This window comes from Leucoraja erinacea, chromosome 26, assembly GCF_028641065.1.
Source record: "Leucoraja erinacea ecotype New England chromosome 26, Leri_hhj_1, whole genome shotgun sequence".
In the NCBI taxonomy this organism is placed as follows: Eukaryota; Metazoa; Chordata; class Chondrichthyes; order Rajiformes; family Rajidae; genus Leucoraja; species Leucoraja erinaceus.
This window is the reverse complement of record NC_073402.1, coordinates 18,264,534-18,279,947: the sequence shown is the minus strand read 5'-3', so window position 1 is coordinate 18,279,947 and position 15,414 is coordinate 18,264,534. Positions and strand designations below refer to the sequence as shown.

The window sequence follows — 15,414 nt, the reverse complement described above, 5'->3', positions numbered from 1 at the left end:
GCCGAGCAGATTTTGCACTGAATAATCTACAGTTTTAAAGCAAATGTACTTGTGTATTGGTAGGGTTGAATTGGCAGCTATATATTTTATGTTTCTCCATAATGCATTCCCCTATCAGCAGCAATATCAAAGATGCAGTCTGGGCCAACACTTTAATTCTGCTTGCAATTTGTTCAAAAAAGCTGGATAAACTCACTGCTAGATTCCATTCCAAATGATAAGTTGGTAAGTTCTACACAGGATTATTCACATTATAGGGTTCATAAGATCATACAGTGCCCTCCATAATGTTTAGGACAAAGACCCATCATTTTTTTATTTGCCTCTGTACTCCACAATTTGAGATTTGTAATAGGAAAAATCACATGTGGTTAAATGCACATTGTCACATTTTAATAAATGCCTTTTTATACATTTTTATTCATTTTGGTCCTCATGTTAATAAACAGCAATAAAAGTTTCCAAAGGTGATGGAAAGACTGGAGGAAAGACTAGGTGCTGAGAGCTCCCTTATACCTGCATTAAGGAGGCAATTAAACACACCTGAGCAATTACAAACACCTGTGAAGCCACGTGTCCCAAACATTATGGTGTCCTGAAATGGGGGGGGGGACTATGCATAAACACAGCTGTAATTTCTATATGGTGAAACCAAAATGTATAAAAAAGGCCTTTATTAAAATCCTACAATGTGCACTTTAACCACATGTGATTTTTTTTTTTTTTTTTCCTTTTTTTTCTCCTCCTATTACAAATCTCAAATTGTGGAGTACAGAGGCAAATAAATAAATAATGGGTCTTTGTCCCAAACATTATGGAGGGCACTGTAAGTGGAACTAGGGGTAGAATTAGGCCATTTAACCCATCACGTTTACTCTGCCATTCAATCACGGCTGATCTATTTCTCGCTCCTAACCCCATTCTCCTGCTTTCTCCCCATAACCCCTGACAACTTGTACTAATCAAGAATTTATTTATCTTCCTTAAATATGTCCACTAACATTGCCGCCACAACCTTCCGTGGGAAAGAATTCCACAGATTCACCACCCTCTGACTAAAGAAATTCCTCCATCTCCTTCCTAAAAAAAAGACCTTTAATTCGGAGGCTATGACCTCTAGTCCTAGACTCGCCCACTAGTGGAAACATCCTCTCCACATCCACTCTATCCAAGCCTTTCACTATTCTGTATGTTTCAACGAGGTTTCAACCCCCCCCCCCCCCCCCCCCCTCATTTCAGAGAGTTGCCTCAATCTTTGAAAAGTGGCTACTTATCCACGACATAACATATTTGCCACTCTTTGTTTACGTGTCATGTCACCTTTCATGATGTTGCGATGTTTCATTTGTCTTTAGCACTTTATACAATACTTAAACTCTGGATTCTACACTCATGATTTTATCTATTTTAAAGTGATTTTTCTTTTGAGATTGTAACACAATTTCATCCACATGCAGGATGTACGGAATAGCTTTTAATAACATCTGGAAAAATTAGAAGCCTCTTCAATTTTCAATATTTCATTTTTTTATTTCTTAAATACATTTGCTTCTAAAGACTCTGGAACAGTTGAGTGAGAAGTTAGACAAATTAATGAAATTAATTCCCACATCAGTTTCTCTAAATGATTTGCACCATATTTCAGCATTTAAAATTTGCATTCTCTTAATGTTGATGAATAAAAATAACTTATGGAGAAATACCATGATGAGCTTCTGGGTATGGGATTATTCAGGGGGATTTTCAAGGTAGAAGTTAGAGATTAAGAATGAAATGCATGTGGAGTCTTGAAACCAATGTATCGTTTGATTCCATAATAAATTGCCAAGCTAGTGGATTGTTCAGCAAAATATACAATTTAAAGCTTATTGCCTGCCACTTGCAGTGGGCAAGTGAAATTGGAACAGTACATTCAGCACTTAAATGCCTGTTATTACTGTGAATCTTTGGAATGTGGGGATGGTAGATTTTTATTCTTAAAGTGACTGATAGTAATTTTGAACTCTGTTTTGAAATGTTTAAATTAAATTCTGGTACTTTTAATGCTTGTGGTCTGTTACTGCTTACAGCTGCAACAGAGGCTGAGGGATGACAGAGTTGTAGGAATCGGAACATTAAGTGGGAAACCATTTCCCCACTGCCAAATCTGTCACTGATTCGGATAAATTAGAACTATTTACATTTGAAATTAATGGTCTATTCTATTTGGTGTAAATAGAAAGAGGCATTGAAGTTCCTGCCAGGATCTCTGTTTAAGACTCCAGTATTGTGAAATATTTTACTCAAGTCCTCAAAGGCATGCTCAAATATATTAACATTTTAAGCAATGGAATTTTTACAGAAGACTAAAATTTTTCTTGCCATCGAAACAACTGATTTTTGGTTGGTATATTGTCATTTATACAACATAGTGAACGTTTGTGTGCTATCCAGTGAAGCCATATTATATATGAATACAATCAAGTGTATGAAGTACAGCTTGGCAATTCATTAAGGAATTGAGACATATGGGTTCTAAGACTCCACATGCATTTCACACTTAATATTCAACCTTTAAAATCCCCCTGGTCAAATGCACACATGCAGCAGGTAGTGCAAAGTAATAAATACTAGAATGTAGAATATTGTGCTGGAGCATTATAGTTGCAGAGAATGTGCAGATAAATAATAAGTGCAAGGGCTACAATGAGAGAATTTGGGAGATTGGGTCTGCACCCTTGGCTTATTTGACCTCTTCTTGCGTATGGTGTTCACAGCCTAAAGTTGTAGATCAAGGGTAGACATCCAGGCCAGGACAGCATCAGTTAGTAGGTGGATGGCTTTGATGCCCCCAAGGTAAAGCCGCAGTGAGCAGTCATTCATGATGTGTGGGATGGTCTGGTCTTGATGTCTGCAATCACAAGCAGGGCTGCCTGTCATCCCCCACTTATGCAGGTGATGGGCTGTTCTTGCATGGAGGATGCAAATTTTGTTCAGGGTTAGCCATTGCTTGCGATGGAGGTCAAAACCCGGTGGTTTCACTGTGGGGTCAATAATGCTATCAGTGACACATGACAATAAACTCACTTGAACTTGGGTCTGTGATGACCTCTCCATTGTTGGTGTTGGCATCTTTTTAGGCTCTGCGCCACTCAGTCTTGGAGTCAAAGTCTTCCAAGGATTTAACGGAAGTAATTTGACTGATAACAGTGGGAAGGAATTCCTGAATCTGCTGGTGCTTTCAAGCTTTGTATCTTCAGCCTAATGAGATGAGGAAGAAGAAGGAATGATCAGGGTGTAAATGGTCTTTGTTTATGGTGCCTGCTTAAGTGTAAATGGAGTCATGGGTGGAGGGGGATGGTTTGTGTGATGTACTGGGCTAAATCCATTTCTGCACTTTCATTTGGTCTTGGACATTGCTGTTGCCAAACCAAGGTGATTTTTTTTGCAAAACCTCGTGGATTTTAAGATTAAAGCTTGAGTTTAATGTTATACTTTAATTCTATAACTTAAAATCGGTACATAAAATTGCTTTAATGATTGTCCAACCTCTGCCATTAGATTGTTTTGGCTTATTCATTCATAGCTGCAAATATAGTCTTTTACCTTTGTTCTGAAAGAAAGTACAGTAAATGTTCATTTATTAAGTCATTTTATGTTTAGGGAATGGGCTGAAATTAATGATTTTGCCTAATAAGTATAAAGTGTCATGATTACAAAGTGCCGGTAATCCATAGCACATAGGAAATCATTAAATATAACCATTTTAATTAAAAGCTGGTGCAAGAATGTGTAATGGGAGGAACTGACACGCTGCACTAAATGGTGTGAGTTAATGCTACTTTGACGTTTGCACAGGAGTTGTAAAGATATTGAATACGATAATAAAACGAGTCAGACAATTCATGATGTGGTGGGAATTTGTGCACCCTGATCCACGTACACTTTGTGGGTCCAAAGAATTAGAGGCCTTTTTCCCAACGTGGTTCTGAAGAACAGTAGCCTGCAATAAACATTGATGCCTTTATCATCATCAGTTCCTGCACCCAAATCACTGGCCTTTAAGTGGCTTACTCTTAAGGGCCCTTTTTACTGTCTCCGATAACTGGAGATATTTTTTAAAAACAGTTTAAGGGAGTTAATTAAAATGATCTACAATTAAAACACACTTGACTGATATAAGTTAATTAAAAACATTAAACCTAATTAAAATGAGGGAAAAAAATCCACTTAACTTTTCTATTTGAGTCGGGGACCCCATTCTTATGAACGGTCTGCACTAGACACGCTGGCCTTGGCTGGCATAAAGCCAGAGATACAGATGCGAAACACATCTGGCCACTTCGTTCAGCAAATTTGTGTTCTGCCTTCGGATTCAGGGCTGTATTAAGCGGCAAAACAGGAAGTGGAGTATGGCAACATCTGAGCTCCAGCATATTCCATAATTTAACGTGGGAGCACACAGGTGTAGAAGTCAGGAGTATGCTGACCTGCACAATGCTGTTAACTGGCATTTCTCTACACAACAATCAACTGAAGACCTTGATCTAGGCCAATGGAGTTAGAACGTCTATGCCCTAGTTCCCTTCCCAATTTATTCACCAGAATACTTCTAGATTATATTCTGACAATTTTGTTCCTACACTTGGTCGATACTTAATATTTGAATATCTGTATGCAAGGCAGTGTTTAGGAAAATCAGACCCATCTTTGAGCATGATTAAACAATTTTGTGATGTATTCTCAGCAGCGATGGTGCACTTAATTAAAATGCTCCCCTTGTTTTTTAAAGCTTTCCCAGATTAATTCAACAAATCTACTTTAAAACTTGTCTTCTGTTTGTTGTTCCACGACCAATCTGGTGTCCTTTTGAACAATCTAGGCCAATGCTGCTTTGCACTTTTACTTGTTTGGAGTTCGTTGCAATTCCAGAGGGAAATGGACTTGCAGAAATAGTGAATTTTTACTTCATTCAAATCTGTAAGGGAAAATAAACATGTGAATGCCTAATTCCCCAGCAATTTATAAAATGTATTTGAACTCAAGGGGCATGCTTTACGTTCCCTTTCTTAATGCCTGGACATTAATAATAAAGGTAGGCTGTACATGTGTGTGATTGTGGTTTTAACATACAATCCAGAACCTTTTGGTGCCTTTTCGCTAGCTTGATGAGGATGCAACATGATGGGTGCAGTAAAAATATTTTGTTCCAAAACTCTTGTCAGGTTTTTGCTGTGTGTCTTTGTTTACTAGTTACAAATATTGATTATTTCCTTCTGACCTTATTTTGTCACAATGTGCACAGACTCAGAAGAAAGACAGCAATGGAATTGAATTTTGGAAACTGAGCAATTCACTACCGCTATTAGTAGCGCATTTAGTTCTACTGGTTAAGGATTAATTTTTAGGCATATCTAGTTCAAGTTCAAGTGGCCAAGGGGATCAGAGGGTATGGAGAGAAGGCAGGTACGGGATACTGAGTTGGATGATCAGCCATGATCATATTAAATGGCGGTGCAGGCTCGAAGGGCCGAATGGCCTACTCCTGCACCTAATTTCTATGTTTCTATGTTTCTAAGTGAGTTTATTGTCATGTGTCCCTGATAGGACAATAACATTCTTGCTTTGCCTCAGCACACAGAACATAGTAGGCATTTACTGCAAAACAGATCAGTGTGTCCATATACCATTATATCTACAGCTCATTTCCATTCATGTTACCTGTGTGCAGGTTCATTAATTTTTATGCTAACAGTTAAGAGTGGAATCCACCTAGGATGAATATTTTATTGTAACAATTCCATGGCCAGTAATTCGCACTGAGATTACTGCGGCTTCTGGTTGCTTGCCACTGAACTTGTTCTTATATAGAGTGGACACCATGGCACAAAGTTCTATGAACTTCCAAGACACTAAGCTGATCGGAGATGCTCTGCACCGTGCAAGGCCTTTCCTATCTTGAAAAGCAAACCCTTGCACGGAATTGCTTTGGTGGTGAGTTAAAACATCTCCCCAGGCTTATTAACTGTCAGAGAGAATTAATGAATATGAATGTCTCTGGCATTCAGAAACATTCAAAAACTATTTTAAAAAAAAAAAGCATTTTATTACAATGTAACAATTTCAAATGTAAAAACAAATAATAATTAAAGTACTTTGATACTTAAAAATACAAAGATAACTGAATGTTCAATTAAAGGGCAGTAAACTAACTGTATACTTGCCGTTTTCCCTTGTGGCCAAAGATCCTATAGGATCTTTGCTTGTGGCTGCTCTTTATTCAAATGAATAAACTTGCTTTTCCTGTAACTGATGCACCATTTAAGTACTGGGAAATCTGTGGAAATTCACACTCCACTACTGGACTCCAGGAGTGGCAGTGTTTGAAAGCAATCTGGAAATAGTCTGTGCAGTTCCAAACAGAAGACTTGGTCAATATAATTTGTAAGCCATGCAATTGTAGCTTTCTAATGCTGGGGCCTATTCTAAAGTGTCTCGTTTTCTCTCAAACAAATACAGGAAGCCTTGTTATTTTACTGTCTTTCAAACTAGAGGTGATGGAGGAATTAATATGATCTTGAATGCAAAAGTAGTAGAGCTAATAGAACTTGATGTTTCAATCCCTGTAATAAGTCGTCACTTGATATTTGTAGTGGGATTGGAGTGGTGAAAGGTAGGGTAGGTACGTCATCGGGGTCATCAGGTGGGCATCCTCCTCCTTTGACGTTTCATTGATAAGCCCACGACGTCTCCAGAGTGCTCAACGGTGATACCTGGTGTCCCAGTTACATCCCCGTCAATTCCATACCCTCCTGTCTTCATCTTGCAGCCCAATATCTTTTGCTTGTTGGAGGGAGGGACCCCTCACCCCCATTTTCTTTAATAGACTGGTCGTAGATGCAGCAACAAATCCCCTGCATCCCACTTCTAAAGGGAAAATCTTGGTCTTTCTGGCCATTCTGGGCAGCTTCAGTTGCCAGTTCAGATTACTTTTTCTTTTTCCTCTCATATGCTTCAACACCATCTTCCCATGGAAGTGTCAATTCCACAACATATGCCAACTTGGCTGTTGTGGACCACAGGACCATGTCTGGCTGGAATGTCGTAGCCACAATGTCTGAGGGAAACACAAGCTTTTGTCTCTGTCCACTTCCATTTTCCAATCCCGAGCAGGCTGCAGAATGCTTGCATCCTTTGATGTTATCTGGTGCTCTGGAGGTTGGCCTGCTGGTACAAATGTTGTGAAGTGGACATTTCCTGCCAAATGTTTGTGGGGAAGTATTTGTGATCATTCGCCTCTGTTCCAGGATTGATGCCAGTTGTCTGAGAACTTGGTTATGCCACCAAGTGTAACGCCCTTGGGCGAGGCTCGCAGTTCATCCTGTTAAAATTTATGCAGGTGTTTGGCAAAGGGAGCAAGAGGGGTCTTCTCTGAACCACTGCTTCAGGTTCTGGGGTGATGGTAGAACATCATAAGTGGCTCTGATGACAAAACTTAGCCGAGATCCCTCCATTTGCCAGATGTCACGCCAATTGAGTTTCCTCTTTTCCAGGCTCTCCCAGTTAGTCCATTGGCCCTGCCTGGCCATTGAGACGGCCTTGGCGTGTCGCTCTGCCTCCTCCCGTCTTCTCACCTCCTCCACCACGAGCCGTCTTTTCTGCACTGATGTTGCCTTGTGCCATTGAGGAGCTTTTGGGACAAGCCGGAGCCCGGCTCTCCCATTTTGGACTTGGCCAACCACATCCAGGAAATGCCACACAGGGGGCCGCTGTTTGAATAACCGTATCTTCAGATTCAGTGAGGGTCACGACCAACCTTGCTTTAGTGTATTTGAACTCTTCCACAAGACCTGCAATGGGTAATTCCAATTTGCCACTCCCGTACAGTCCAACAGCACTTAAGCATCGTGGAAGTCCAAGCCACTGTTTCATGTGTGCTGATCATTCTTTCCAGCTTATCCACTTTGTTGATGGGGATTTCATACATAAAGGCCACATGATTGTTGGTAGTATGCCAAATTGGAAGCAACACAGCCTGGGTTTTCCTGGTAGCAAGGTCTTGTTGATGCGAGCTATGTGCATGATGGTATCCTTTTTGAGTTGTTCAAACTGCTCGGTGTCCTTGAGCTTTGCATCATACCATCGGGCCAAGCTCTTCACTGGCATTTCTGAAACAGTTGGACCAGGTATTCCGTCAATATGAAATCTTTGATCATTGACTTTACCTTTGACAATGGAGATGCTTCTGCACTTGCTGGGTTTAATCTTCATCCTTGCCTATGTGATGTTTTGATGAAGTTTTTCCGGAAGTCTCTTGGTGCAGGGGACAGTTATCATTAATGTTATTATATCGTCCATATTGGCTAGTATAGGTGGCAATCGCTGGCCACACTGTTGCCGTTTTCCTTCTACAATCCATTTTGATGCTCTGATAATGAGCTCCATTGTCAGAGTGAAGGTCATGGTCAAGGTCATAGTGATGGTGCACCCCGCCATGATGCCTACTTCCAGTAGTTGCCACCCTGTGGTAAAGTCTGATGTTGCGAGCCAAAATTGCAGATCCTGGAAGTAGTTTTTTACCAGATTTGTTATTATTGCAGGCACCTGAAAGAATTTAAAAGCAGTCCACAGTAGCGAATGAGGAACTGATCCATAGGTGTTGGCCAGGTCGAGGACATGCAGATTATTTTGTTCTTTCTTGGCAATCTGGATTTGATGCCATATAACACTGGTATGTTCAAGGCATCCCGAGAAGCCTGCTATGCCAGCCTTTTGGATTGACGTATCAGTGAAATGGTTTTGTTTCAGATACTTTAAGTCTTTTTGCCACCGCACTGAAAAAGATCTTGCTTTCTATGTTAAGAAGGTTTATTTACCTAAACTGTTCAACGGAGGACAATTTTTTTTTTTTTTTTTTTTGGGATCAGCATTCCCCCTGCTCTTCGCCAGGCTTTGGGGATAATTTGCTTTTCCCACGCAACCCTCATGTTCCTCCAGAGGAATTTCAGAATATCCGGGGTGTACTTGTAGACACAATACGGAACACCATTAGGGCCTGGTGCCTTCCTCACCACTTCTTTTACCTCACTCAGCTTGGATTGATGTTGTGAGGGTGAGATTCGTGGGATGTCACGGGGACAATATATTTATTTAATAAAAGCCCACTGTGTACTCCTCAATTCTCATTGAAAAGAAAATCCACCTGTTGCTTGCTGCTTATTAATCTGGGTTTATGGGATTCAAACCATCTTGACTGTTATGCCTGCATATATTGGTTCACGTTAGCAACCTGGTCCATCCTGATCAACTAAATTGTAAAATAGACGTACAAGTCTGAAGAAAGGTCTCAACTCGAAATGTCACCTATTTCTTTTCTCCAGAAATGCTGCCTGACCCGCTGAGTTACTCCAGCATTTTGTCTTTCTTCAGATATAGCATGGGTCAATATTGACTGTTTTCAAGGGGTATCTGGAGTTGAGACATGTTTTCTCTCAATCAAAATAATTTTGATGGTGTCGACTTTGCAGCAAAATTGTACAATATATGAATCTAAATTCAGTATAATGAGCTTTAGCAATGCTGGTGGTTTCAATATGGATGTATCTTGTGGTACAGCACTGAGCCTCATATATATTCCCTCATTAGGAGTGGGGGAATCTGACACAAATCAAATGAGAATTAGGTTATCATCTAAGTGTTAATCCCCATGCAGATGCAGAAAATATTAGTACCTTATAAATTACCTGTGAAGGTAAACCAGCAGCTGTTTCAAACTTCCAACTCGTGTATGATTCTTATTTCTCTCAACAAGAAAAGGACAGAGGCTAAAGGGCTTATTTGACTTGGTTTTATTTTGCGGATGCATCGCTATTCTAGACAAATGGGGTAATTTTTTGCAACATTGAAATGGTTTGCTGTGATTGGTCAAAGTCAGTCGGTGAAACTTCCTTCATCAGTATTTTGTTCCTCCTCAAATTGTGCCGGCTGTTGGTGCAAGCTTCTAAAGATTTAATTATTGCTGCTGGGGGTTGGAAGAGGTCCAATATGAGATTAACGCTCCTGCTCCACTGCTCGGTGGGATACTTCCTTGCTCTCTGCCTGAACTGTTAGGTTGTTTCACCAGATGTCGCAGAAAAAACCATCAATAGTGTGCTTATCTTATTTGTTGCTTCATTTTTTTTTATTGAACTTTGTTAGCTTAATTGCCCTGCTTTAGTTATATTGCACAGTTCACTTTCAATGATTTTAATCAAACCAATCTTTTAAAGTAGTGAATGCCTTCACTGACTACTCAAACATTTATAGTAAAGCTTTAGCTGATTGTATATACTAAAAATTGATGTTGATCATCTGTTATGATTTGGATATAACAGCAGCTGTTTCTATCTTTGCTTGATGCTATCTTCAACATCCACAGTTAATTTGTTAATCACCATTCACTTCATTTTTCTTGGTTGTTTGTTTTCCTATGCTGCTTCCACTTGTTCCTTGACTGCTTGAATTTAGTATCATCTCTTAATTGGTGGAAAATTCCTTATTCTTTATTGTCAGTATTCAGCATCAGGGACTTCCTGTCTAATTTTAATTGATATGGAGCATTATTTTACAATGATAAAGAAAATTAAACTGTCTCTGGATTTTCTTTATAATAGCACTCTGGAACTGCTACATACTCCTGGAAGCTACCCTTAAATTTGGTGTAGCTATTTTGTAAAAATCATTCTGTGATGCATTTTTTAATGCAAGAGGAAGACCTTTTGTCTTAGATCCACATTAGTTATTCTGCCCATCTGATCCATGAAGCCAAGGGGACGCGCAGCCTGTGGAGCTGCGAATTGTATCCAGTGTGTACAGATTTGCAGTACATGGTGCATTCAGCAAACCCTTCTCTTCTCACTCTTAATTAATGTGTAGTTATGGTTTTCCACAAAATACACACTGTTCTTTTTGACCAATCGCCTTAAATTGACAACACCATTGCTTATTAGCAATTTTGCTCTACTCCCTATCAAAATAATTTTGACAGGAAAAAACCCTATTCAGGCCACATCTGTACTAGTTGAAAGAGCCACCCGACCTAATGCCCCCTTTCAGCACTTGTTCCAGAGCCTTGCTAGTTGTGGATTCAATTACCCATCCTAGTATTGCTTGAATGTGATGAGCTTCTGCCTCTGCCATCATTTCATGAGGTGAGTTTAAGATCGATATCATCACTGGGTGAAAATCTAAGTTTTACTCATTGCCTTCTGATCCACCTGCCATTTGCTTAAAATTGATACACCTGCTCAGGGGACTGGGTCTTTCCTCTTTACTCTTTCTCGGCCATCCATAATTTTAGTGTTCCTCCTTGTTTCCCGCTGTCCTGTTTATCAGCTGTAGAAGAAAATCACTTGGTACATTCACTGCATGATGGGAGTGAACTGGAAATGCATGGGGTAGTCTGTTATGTTTTGCATATACAAAAATACCTGTGCAACTAATAAATGTACAAGTCTAAAGAACTCTGGAACACATTAGCCATATTCACTTTTATTTATTTTTAAAAAGGAAACACGGTTGCAGTGTGACTAAGCTGGCCGGGTAGCATCTATGGACAACATGGAGAGGTGATGTTGGAACCTTTTTAGACTGCTATCTGCGTGACCAATCCATATTCGCCAGAGATGCTGCCTGTCCCGCTGAATTACCCCAGCATTTTGTGTTCATCCTTGTCTCTTAACCTATATAACGGTGGATTTAAGATGGATGGTTTCTCCCTTTTTGTTATATTGTGAAGAATTATCAAATGTGCAAGTCATAACCGGTTGTCGTTGCTTATCTCATGAATTGCAAACAGTTTTAAATAGGTGATATGCATGATCTTTATATTGATAATTTTGTCAAGCTTCATAATTCAGACCAATAATGAGGTATGGTGCCATTGGAACACTGGTCATGCAGTATTTTGTGTTCTATGCTCACATCTTTAGCTTTAATTACCATTATTGGATTAACAAGGAAACAGCAGTGTATTTTCTGAATATTAAATCTAATAGAAATCAAATGTTATCTCTATCTTGGGTAAACAAATATTGGGGGGAGGGGGGAAGGGTAGGGGGGAAACTAGTTTAGAAAACTTTGATTAGAACACATTTGGAATGTTGTGTGCAATTCTGGGCACCCTCTTACAGGAACGATTAGGAGGCTTTGGAGAGGGTACAGAAGAGGTTTACCAGAATGCTGCTTGGATTAGAGGCTATAAACTGAAAGGAGAGGATATTAACTATGAGGAGAGTTTGGACAAACTTGAATTGTGTTCTTTGATGCAAGTGTATAAAATTTACGAGAGGCACAGATAGGGTAGACGGATCAATCTTTATCCCAGGTGGAAATGTCAAAGATTAGAGAGCAAAGCTTTAGGTGAGAGGGGGACACTTTCAATTTGATTTAAGAAACCATAATTCTAAAATAAAATAATTGAATACTAATAGGATATGGGCAACGCAACTGAGATGTATTTACAGTGCTGCTTATCATAAGAGCTAAGTTAGTTTGTTATGAATAGTGATTATGGTCCTTCCATTTTATTTTATAGACACCGTACCATGTGAACATGCTCCTAGCGGGTTATGATGAGCATGACGGCCCTGCACTTTATTATCTGGACTACCTGGCAGCTCTGGCTAAAGCACCTTTTGCTGCCCATGGATACGGAGGTTTCCTGACGCTCAGTATTTTAGACCGATACTACAAACCAGGTGAGTGTATTTGCGATGAAAGGAATATCGTAATCTTGTTCATTAACTGAACCATTGTGTCCCAGCCCTTTGTTCTATCTGCTTTGCATCACAGGATTGAAAAGCCTTGGTTAAACAATCATGATCTGTAGCTGCTCTGTTCTAGCGGGCTTGCATTTTTTGCCACTTGCCCACTGATGACCCTCCAGTGTCGATTATTTAATTATGCTAATTTAGTCAACATTGATTTCATAATTCAACAAAACAGTTCATCCCCATTTCTTTTTTACTTGATCTGTTGTAATACTCAGTAGCTGAGCAGGGTATAGTTGCTGACTTTATGCCAGTCCACAGGTCAGTTTCCAGAGGGAAGTAAATTCTTTCCTCTGAAGCAGCCAATGTACATTTAGTGAAGCCAGCTGTGCAAAGCTGGTAAAAATCAGTCTTCCATGTACAAAATAATTTTGAAATGGTTTCCCCTTTTAGGGTAAAGTGGTTAATTTGGTTCATTTCTTTTTCTGGATGCCATATCAACAATGTAACTATTTTTATCACCTTGTGGTATAATCAAAATTGAAGCTGTGTGGACATCTGTCATTAAAATGTGCAAAAATATTTTCTTTACCTGAGAAAGGAAGGAAATTAAATTAAAAAAGTATCCTGTCACTTTTTTTTCTCCTTCATCCTCTTAAACAGGCATTATAATTGCATTATAATCCCATCATAATTAGAATTTGATCTTATTTTGTAAATTCTGAAGCACATTATAGCCACTTAAGATGAACACGAACCACAGCTCCTCTGAAGCATTTCAAATGAAGGAAGAAATTCTTTATTTTGGATTGTACAAATGTAATTGAAATAATTTTTACTAATAAAATGTGCAAAAATAATTCTGACAATTAAAATGAATTCTGGAATAACATGGCGCACTAGTTCTGAGCTTTTAATTATCTGATCGTAATGCTACATTTCATCTTTTAAATAGAGTTAATCTTGAATTTCTGTTAAAACATGTAATGAATAAAATTGCTTCCACTGTGTTAAGTGGAATAGACTATATCACGGATCGTTATGGCAGAGTAAGCACAGGTCTTTACTCTTAGAAGTCAAAAGCACGTGTCACTTGCATTGATGAATCTAATGCTCAGCAGGAGGCCGGTTAAACGAAATGCGCTAAGTGCAGCCAGCATCTGCAGATGGAGCTCATTACACTGTTTGTAATAAATTGAATCTAAGAAGTGCCTGTCCTTTTCCCGGGTTTGGACCAGGAAAAGGAGGCGGATTCTGATGCGATTCGATTTCCAAAAACTAATTGATTCGTTCCAGCTTGCAGTTTGAGTGGGCCTGATTCTGTTTAAAACCCCTATTTTACATATGGACCGTGTTCAGCTGTGTGTCAGATAACTTCTGTTTTCTAGTCTGGACTTTATTTAATTTTGCAGAGGGAGGGGGTTGGGGCTTGTTTTTATTTGAGAAGATTTCAAAAATTGAAACAATGTGTTTGCAGATCTCACGCGCGAAGAGGCCATTGAGCTCTTGAAGAAATGCTTTCTAGAGGTGAGATCCAAGTCTGAGTGGAATTCTGTAGCAAAATTTGTTCTTTTTATAAATACATTATTCACCTTTGGGTTTCTGAAACTTGCTGCACATGTTTATTTTCACACGTTGACATCAAAACATACAGCCTGGTAATTTTGGCCTTGTGCTTTGAACGGGTATCACCAGGTCTGTTCAGGACGAAGGTTTCCTTTAAAGAGTGCATTCTCAGCTTTTATTGAGTTTTGATATTATCAACTGCTCTGGATAAACGTTCAGGGAGTGAACATATTTTTCATCTTCTGCATGTGTATCCTGATATCAATTGATTAGGAGTATTGACGCTCATGTTTTCATTTTTCTCTCTAATTATTATGCTGTTATTAAGATTTTCTGGGTGGGAGGGAGCTCCATTTAAGACAAAGGTAGTTGCTGCTCCTCCATGCACTGCTGATAAAGGGAATAGCAAATGTGAAAATGCCCTGTTACTCGAATGCACCCCATCTTTCACCAGTGCTGTATTTCCATATTGGGCTTGTACGTGACAAAATGCATCAGTTGACATTAATCATATGTTGACATTTTGGATTGATTGAATTCAGTTGTAATTGTTTTGTCTTTCAGATCCAGAAACGATTTATTCTGAACCTCCCCACCTTTACTGTTCGGATCATTGATAAGGATGGTGTTCATGATATGGAACAGATTACAATGTCAAAGATATAATTGTCCTTTTTTTTGGCTTTTTTTTTACTTGTAGAAATTTATTATGTATATGAGCCCAATAAAGCCTAAGGTTCACACAAAGTTATGGAGTTTGTTTGAAAATATGACCTCACTTATGCACAAACACACGATTTATACCCTTCAAATTTATGCGGGTACAGTATTAATTGGCCACGAGTTTCAGAAAAATGCTCATACGTAATTTGCGGAAACTGTAAAATAAATATTTCTGAAATACCGGTTGATGCATCCTTGTGACCTGACCTGTGCTGGACCACAGAAATTATCCCCTGATCATCTTCTTCTGAGTAGGAGATAGGTTTGGTGCCAGAATGACAGGAAATGGAAGCTGGAGAAGTCCAAGAATGGTCCATGATCTGTTTTCCATAAAATGGAAATGCTATCAGCTAAGATTGTAAAACTTGCACTGGTAGGCTAATTAGCTGCAGATTAG

The 15,414-nt window shown here is 39.2% G+C and overlaps 1 protein-coding gene across 1 annotated transcript in view; it reads left to right on the top strand.

Annotated features, from left to right (window-relative positions):
• The window catches only part of psmb2 (proteasome 20S subunit beta 2), a 28,124-nt gene extending 13,083 nt beyond the window's left edge, over positions 1 to 15,041 (top strand). Inside the window, exons 4-6 of the mRNA XM_055656276.1 lie at positions 12,554 to 12,716; positions 14,206 to 14,255; positions 14,859 to 15,041. Of these exons, the coding sequence (XP_055512251.1) occupies positions 12,554 to 12,716; positions 14,206 to 14,255; positions 14,859 to 14,960 (315 nt within the window). The 3' untranslated portion in view covers positions 14,961 to 15,041. The remainder of the gene's footprint in view (positions 1 to 12,553; positions 12,717 to 14,205; positions 14,256 to 14,858) is intronic.
• Positions 15,042 to 15,414: the final 373 nt, after the last annotated feature.